Source organism: Emys orbicularis, chromosome 6, assembly GCF_028017835.1.
Source record: "Emys orbicularis isolate rEmyOrb1 chromosome 6, rEmyOrb1.hap1, whole genome shotgun sequence".
In the NCBI taxonomy this organism is placed as follows: Eukaryota; Metazoa; Chordata; order Testudines; family Emydidae; genus Emys; species Emys orbicularis.
Window position 1 is genome coordinate 91832574 of NC_088688.1, and position 8850 is coordinate 91841423.

The window sequence follows — 8850 nt, forward strand, 5'->3', positions numbered from 1 at the left end:
GTATTGCTCTGAGGCTTAAGTGCTGTGATGGGCTTGCACAGGTGAATTTTATAACACGCAAATGCACTGTACTTCTAGGTTAGTCAATGTTTGAGTGGATGTTGTTACTTGTAGCTGATACTTCCTTGTGTGTACATTATTAGTGCAGAGGAGTTATCTCCCTTCCTATCTAAAAACTTGCAGGATGCAGAAAGGGGATGGGGGGGGGGAAGAACCTGCCTTATCTCAGTTTTAATTGTTTTACTTGTGTCATTTTGAAATTTCTGCCTGATTATTTAGTTTGACTTTTGAGCGTATTGTCAGTACTAACATTCCTCCTCATGTAATTTTTTACTACAGGCAAAAACAAACAAACAAACCACCCACCTACAAACAATTTTTTTTTCACTTGGTATGTAAAGCTGTGCAATATATCCAGTCACCTAAAGCAGAAGTTTCACTAAGATGCACTACATTTTTCTGGGCCACTATAAGGAATCTATATTAGCTGGAAATATAATGGAGCTAGGGCTCCTCTAGACCCTACTTAATCTTCAGCTGATGGTTTTGGGCCATTAATAGCTGGTGAAAGTTATGCCAGGGGACCATCTCGGTCCTGGTGCACAGTGTACTACTGCTGTAGTGTCTGCTTGCCTCTTATGCAACTGTTCATGTTTTAATCTGCAGTTGTGGAAATGAGGTTTAGCGCCATCCCAACTTGTTTTGGAGTATAGAGTACATAGCTGAAGGGAGGAATTGGGTCCTGGCTGGTACAGTAAGATTTTATTCTGTAAAACTAGTACAATTGCCCCAAAATGTTGCAAACCTTTGGTATAGATATATAATATAGCAGATAAAAGAGATGCCATTTTGAAGTGATCTGATGCCAATAACATGTATGAAAGGATCTTTATCTATGGAATCTAAGTGCCTATAAAGTAGACAACGCATGAATGAAAGAATCAGTGCTTTCAGAATGTAATTTAATATTCAACCCAGAGATTTCTTTTAGTCCAAGTACTAACAGTAAAAACCCCACATTAACTAGTATTGAAAAAGCAGAGAACTGTAAAACCTCCTTGAAAACTTTAATAATGTAGCCTCCATGACTGAATAGGGTTGAAGATAAAATAGGGTTCATACACAAATAAGTGCAAAAGATTCCCAGATGTGACAGAGACTAAATTAAATAATTGTCTCCAAGATTACTTTTGGGTTTTTTCATCTCTCTTTCACCAGGATCTCAAAGTCTTAGGGATTTTCTTTTAACCTGGGCTCATCATTTTAGTTAACCTTCAGTTCAAATGCTCTTGAAATGTATTCAAACACTAACAAAGGGGCCAACGTCTAAGATAATGTAAATTCTGCTGGAAAATTTGTTGTGGCATAATGTCATAATGTTTGCATTGCTGTATCTTGACAGTGTGTTCTCAGATAATTTTATAAAATCTCAACATTTTAAATCATGTTCTGCCATAATGGCTTGGCATTTATGATATGATGCCATGTCATGACATGACTCTGTCAAACTGTAATGAGCCCCAGAATATATACTAGTATACTTTAGTAGGACTGTAAATTTAACTTGAAATAAGTGGACAATGCAAGTTTCCAGAATCCTTGATTTCACAAATGTTTTAGTAAGTGCTGAGTATGAAGGAAAGAAGAGAAGAGATTGTTTTAGTTTTTTTATTTTTCAGATCGACCTTGCAGCATTGGCAGTTAGAAACACTGGCCTGTATTATTCATTGCCAGACACCACCTGCAGTAATTTACATCTGTCTCAAGCAGGTGTATAACACTACCGTTCTGATTTGATAGGCTTTTACACCACTATAAAGGACAACATGATATGCAAGGTAGTGGAAAATATAGCCCCCTTTTGCCTTGCAGACTAAGGGCACTTGATACAGAGAATAAATGTAGAACACTGACATGTTTACAAGATCACTTTTCTAGCCATAATCCCACATTTACAGGTGATAACTGCTGAAGCTTATATTTATGGTGAGAACTCAACATAGTACATTTACTCATGACATGCAGCATTGGATTATGCTGTAGCTGTTTCATTCAGAATTCCTGTTTGACATTCTGAAAAATCTGCTGCCAACATGTGAATGCCCTATTTTTCCTTTGCTGAAGTTGAGGATAATGTATAATGTCTTAAGTACCATATTCGTGAATGACTGTGGATAACATACATTGATAGCCCTAATTGGTTTGGCTTTTTCATGAGTGGTCCCCTTCATAGTCTTGCTCCTAAATAATTAGCTCAAACTAAATAATAGTGCTTTGTAATTAGGGCCTGCTATTCCATTTTCATGTCTTAACTCTTCACACTACCTCTCAGAAAATCATTAGCTGAAGGAATTTACTCCAATGCCTTCTTCCTGTATGTTACCAGCAAGCCAAATGAAGTTTGCTAGATGTCTGAGATGAGAACAATGTTAATCATACTAATATAATCTTCCTTGTATATGTTCTCTCTGCATACTATGCACACTGGAATTCACCATGGGGCGGGGGAGATGGCTCAGAGGAACAAATGAGGGTGACCTTGCTTTGGAGCAGTTGCCGTTGTCCCCTGTGTGGTAGGAATTATATTAAGAAGGTATTAGTGACCTTGTGCCTAAACAGGTAGAAGAAGGCATAGGGCCAAGATGTTCAAACTTGGATGCCTAAAATTAGGCACCTAAATCTATTTTAGGCACCTAAATAAGTGTCCTGATTTACCCTTTGCTCCCATTGAATTAAGTGGAAGTCCAGCATCTCTGAAAATCGGGCCACTTAATTAGGTACTTAAATATGGAGTTAGACGCCTTACTTTAGGCAAGAAAGTTTGAAAATTTTGGCTTTGACATTCAGGATATCAGAAATATTCTTTGAAGAACATTTTAGTGTGTAGATCCTGCACTGAACTGTGTGGTGGTCACAAGATGTAAAAAGGAGAACAAGCTCATTGAAAAAAGTAAGAACAGGAGGTTGTAATGTAAAATGTTGTGGCATGAGAAATACAGACTACACAAAGTTGCTAAAGAATTATCGTACCAGTGTAAGGATGTCTGTGCTGAGATGGTCAAAAATCAATTACAAGGCTCATGACCTAGGATTGACCGAATCTGGGAACTTCACTACACGATGCCTGGTGTGAAGCCATCAGCCATGGTCACTCTGGCTGGTGCAACAGTTCTTGATAGACTGTGCATGTTGGGTGGTGGCTTAATGATCATAGATAAATGGAATGATAGTGGTCATCTTTAGCTAGCTAGTCAACTAGAGAAAACATAATGTGTGCAGAAATATAGCTTATAACTGCAATAGAACAGAAACACCAGCAGTATCCATAAGCTGGTTTAGTAATGCTTTACAGTGTAACTACAAGAAAAATGTGTACTGACCTCCCCCCACCGTCAAAAAAAGTGAGAAGGCCCCTGATTTCTGAGTCAAATCATTTTTAATATTATTGGTCATTTGAGCAATAATGTGGCTATATTTTAAAACTGAAATAGTGAACTCCTATTCAGAATGATCTTGTCTGCATAACTGGCTGTACTGAGGCTGTCTTTTTAACTAGGATTGTCCTTTAATGGAGTTCTGCTTTGATCGCTACTTTTGTTAACACTGAAAGACTTTGCAGGTCTAGTACAGGTAGCACTGGAAACAGTTTCATTTTATTTCTCATTATCCAGTAATTAATGGCCATGCATCTTATTATTTTATACCTCACCTGTCATGTAGCATCTGGCTGTGATCCTCCATGGTGTTACTCTCATTTTACACCTGTGTATCTTATTAAAACTGCAATGGTGGCTTAGGGCCTTTGTGTCTATTGGTACCTAGGCTTTTGCTTTAAGCAAAGAACTGGGAGGCAGTTGATCTGGGTTCTAATTACGGCTCTGACATGAGGTTCTGGGGTTACTTTGGGCAAGTCACTTAATCTCTTTGTGTTGGTTTTGTCCTCCGTAGATGGATGCACCTGTGTACCTCTCAGGGTTGTTGCGAGGCTTTATCAATCATTTGTAAAGCACTAAGGCCTGGATGCACAAAAGGAGTTAGATGTCTAAGTCCATTTTAGTTTCAGGACCATTACAAAGCACAAAACCCCCACTGAACCCTGTAGGCGCCTAAGTTCCTGCCTCAGGGCATGTGCACTGCCACCTCACTGTAGGCATCTGGACACCTATTTCCCACCTAAGCCCCAGAGCGAGTCACAAACCAGGTGTTCAGCTGTCTAACTTGCATGGGGGAATCAATCTTTCTCTCTCTCTCCCATTGACGATATAAGTATTTATGACTAGGATGGAGATGGTGATTGTAAAATGCTCAGGAAGGTTAGAGAGACTACAGAAACAGAAAACCCGGTAATGGGGGGATTTCAGCTACTCCCATATTGATTGGGTACATGTCACCTCAGCATGGGATGCAGAAATAAAATTTATAACCACCATTAATGACTGCTTCTTGGAGCAGCTAGTCCTGGAACCCAAAAAGGGAGAGGCAATTCTTGATTTAGTCCTAAGTGGGCCACAGGATATTGTCCAACAGGAGACTATACCTGAACTGCTCGGTAATAGCAACATAATGTAGTTAAATTTAACATCATTGGGGGGGTGGGAGGGGAGAACCAAACAAACCCAAAATAGTAGCATTTAACTTCAAATGGGAACTACACAAAAATGAGGAAGCTAGTTAAACGGAAAGTAAAAGGAACACTCACAAGAGTGAAAGGCCTGCAAACTGCTTGGAAACTATTTAAGAACACCGTAATACAGGCTCAAACTAAATGTGTACTCAAAATTTAAAAAATAAAAAAATAGAGGACCAAAAAAAATAAAAAAGCAACCATGTCTAAACAGAGTAAAAGGGGCGATCAGAGGCCAAAAGACATCCTTTAAAAATTGTAAATCCGATCCTAGTGAGGAAAATAGAAAGGAGCATAAACTCTGGTAAGCCAGGTGTAAAGTATAATTAGGCAGGCCAAAAAAGAATGTGAATATCAACTAGCAAAAGACACAAAAACTAAAAGCAAAAAATGTTTTAAGTACATCAGAAGCAGGAATCCTGCCAAATAATCAGTGGGGCCAGTGGACTATCAATGTGCTAAAGGAGCACTCAAGGAAGACAAGGCCATTGCAGAGGAACTAAATGAATCCTTTGCATCTGTCTTCACTGCAGAGGACATTAGGGAGATTCCCACACCTGAGCCATTCTTTTTAGGTGACAAAGCTAAGGAACTGTCCTAGTTTGAGGTGTCAGTAGAAGAGGTTTTGGAACAAATTGATAAATTAAACAGTAATAAGTCACCAGGACCAGATGGTATTCACCCAAGAGTTCTGCAGGAACTCGTATATGAAATTGGAGAACTACTAACTGTGGTATGTAACCTATTAGTAGATCGCTAATGCAGCACCGATTTTTTATTTTTTTTTAAAGGCTCCAGATGCAATCCTGGCAGTTACAGCCCAGTAAGCCTAATTTCAGTGCCAGGCAAATTGGCTGAAACTATAGTAAAGAACAGAATTATCAGATACATAGATGAACACAATATGTTGCGAAAGAGTCAACATGGCTTTTGTAAAAGGAAATCATGCCTCACCAATCTATTAGAATTCTTTGAGGGTGTTTACAAGCATGTGGACAAGTGATCTCCAGTTGATACACTATACTTGGACTTTCAGAAAGTCTTTCACAAGATCCCACATCAAAGGCTTTTAAGCAGAGTAAGCAGTAATGGGATAAGAAAGAAGGTCCTCTCATGGATCAGTAACTGCTTAAAAGATAGGACACAAAGGCTAGGAATAAATGGTCAGTTTTCACAGTGGAGAGAGGTAAACAGTAGGGTCCTCCAGAGATCCATACTGGGACCATTGCTATTCAACATATTCATAAATGCTCCAGAAAAAGGGATAAACAATGAGGTGGCTAAGTTTGCAGATGATACAAAATTATTCAAAATTGTAACTCTTTGCAGTCAGCTTTGGACTTAACTAAGGGATTTCACAAAACTGGGAGATTGGGCAACAAAATGGCAGATGAAATTAATGTTGATAAATGCAAAGTAATGCACATTGGAAAAAAATAATCCCAGCTATACATACAAAATGCTGGGGTCTAAATTAGTTCTTACCTCTCTTGGAGTCATTGTGAATAGTTTCTGAAAACATTCGCTCAGTGTGCAGCAGCAGTCCAAAAGGCTCATGGAGAGAGGCGAATTGAATGTGGGTCTCCCACATCCCAGGTGAGTGCTCTAACCACTGGGCTAAAAGTTATAAAGGTGGGCACTACCACTTCTGCATGCTAATATGGCAGAGGGGCCTAAATCCAGGAGAGGGTTCACAGCTGAGAACAGCAAGCAGAGAGAGGCACCTCCCTGCAGCTTGAATTTAGGTGACTATTTCTGTGAGAGTGGTGGGGTTTAGCACACAACCCTCTTGTTGGTATCTCCCATTGGCTAGCATTGGCGGCTCCCCGTCTAGCATGCTGGCTTTTTGTCAATCACATTCTAAGACATCTATCTGTTCCCATTCATTGCATAGGGAGCCTAGGCACCTAACTCAGGCTCAGCATCACCATGCCTAATTTCTTTTGTGCATCCAGCCCTAAAAGATTGCCACATGGTGAGCGCCATAACGTGGAAGTGTTATTTATTTTATTATTACCACACATATCCGTGTATCTTTATTTGGGGGCTGTTCTCTTCTAAAGATGGAGAAAGTCTACAGCTGCTAATAGTAGTTACACGTGGGAATAAATTTGAAATTGTTCTGTCACAATTCCATTGTCTCCTTCAAAATCCCCACTCCTTGTCTGATTCCCCTCCTTTCCCTTGCCCACTTCCTCCATTCTGCTACAAATTGGTAATAGCAGTCGACTGAAGTGATTAAAAACACTGGGATTTTTGATGCACTCATATAGCAATCATGACTCAGCCAGAGCACTTTTCAAATTGGGATTTTTAAATTACTTTCACTTTGCTGTTGTCAGTGCCAACTAAAGAGAACATAGTGGCATATTAGAGGAAACCCAGTGGGTTAGGAGCAGAGAAGAAGAAAGTGAAGGGAGAGACTCCAGGGGATTGGGGAGATGGAAAACTCGAGAACAAAAGGAAGGAAGAGAAAGGGACAGATTGGTGAGAATAAGAAAGATTTAGTGTGAGGGAGGAGGGCTGGAAAAGAGAGAAGCATCAAGGAGAGGGATGAGACTGATAACAAGGAGGGAGTGTAGGTGAGCGAGGGACAAGGAAGGAAGGAGACAGACATGGGAGAGAGATATTCCTATCAGGACCCAGGGTAGCCATTCACTTCCATCCATATCTCCTACTGTGTAGTCCATCTTCTCCTTTCACATGGTCTCCTCTTGACAAGAATTTATAATAACCTATCTTGATATCATGACACCTGTGGTTGAATGGTAGTGATTAAATTTCCCAGCCTCTAGGTGTTATCCTATCACTTTCTTGGCTCTCATTTCAAATGAAGGGTGGAGCTACATTTTCCTAACTGCATCCCAGTAACACCTGTTTGTATAGTAAAAACAGGAGATGGATTATTGGAAGTCTGCCTTCTAGTAGAAAATGACCTCCTTCACTTTCCATATGCTGCAGTTAACCACAAATATTAATGGTCTTAATTTATGTATGCTAAGATTAAAAGGTAATCAGGTCTCAAGTTTCAGAGGATTGAGTTCCTGTAAAAGACACTCCTCCTCTGCTGCAGAATAGGTGGAATTTTAAAGGGAATGTCCTATTTAATCTATGCCAGCCACAACTATACAGTACTAAAACGTTACCAATTTCAGTAATCAAGTTATAAGCAAGTGATTGTGGAATCCTCCTTCCACCACTGTGTTCTGAAAGTACATTTCATTTGTACAATCTCTTATACAAAATCCTACTGAAAGAATGAATTTGTCTGACATCAGAAATGGAGTCCTTTTTATCTCCTTCTTTAGGTATCCAGCTGCCTAAGGAAGATGAAATCTCCATACCTGTGATATCTAATTCCCCTGCTAAGGATGCTGGGGAGAGTGTAGATCTCACCAATGAAGAGGAAGAGAAGATCAAAGAGGAACCTTTAACCATCTCAGAACTGGTGTACAACCCAAGTGCCAGCTTGCTGCCCACCCCAGTTGATGATGATGAGATTGACATGCTCTTTGACACCCCATCAAGAGCAGAGAATGAGAGAGAAGATACAGATTCATTTGAGGAACTGGAAGCGGATGAAAATGCGTTTTTGGTTGCTGAGGAAGAGGAGCTGAAAGAAGCCCGTAGAGCACTTAGGTGCAGTTATGACTTTGTAATGGGCAACATGCAGGTAAATGCCTTTGTGAAGAGTTTCTCCAGGCTTCTTTTTGTAGGCCTTGGACTGTTATTGTTTGTGTTTCCACTCCTCCTTGTCCTCTTGGAGTCGGACCTTGATATCTCCTTTCTTCATGAAATCCGTCAGACGCCAGAGTTTCAGCAATTTCACATTGAATATTACTGTCCTCTTAGGCAGTGGGTGGCTTGCAAAATAAACTTCATTTGTGACATGCTGGGAAACTCTTAAATGTTTAAGAAATATGATACAACTAAGGGCTATATTCAAAATTTCAGTTAGCATTAGCTTCTCATAATGCCCATGGGGCCATCAGCAGGTAGCTATCTTCATTTTCAATCCATTACAGACTGTTCAAGATCTAACATTTGCTTTTCATAAACAGTTGCTTTAGTTATAGGCTTATCTGGTGGCCTTTAAATAACCAAAAAGAGGTCTTATTTTTATTTCAGTGTTGACTTCCTGATCATCTGTTGTATCAGACAAGACTGGATAGTACTAGGGTTCATTATTTGTAACATTACAAGCCATGACATTCTGAATCTCAATG

The 8850-nt window shown here is 39.7% G+C and overlaps 1 protein-coding gene across 1 annotated transcript in view; it reads left to right on the forward strand.

Moving 5' to 3' along the window:
• FRMD3 (FERM domain containing 3) overlaps window positions 1–8531 on the forward strand; it is a 250616-nt gene extending 242085 nt beyond the window's left edge. Inside the window, exon 14 of the mRNA XM_065406507.1 lies at window positions 7933–8531. Within this exon, the coding sequence (XP_065262579.1) occupies window positions 7933–8531 (599 nt within the window). The remainder of the gene's footprint in view (window positions 1–7932) is intronic.
• The last annotated feature ends 319 nt before the right edge of the window (window positions 8532–8850 follow it).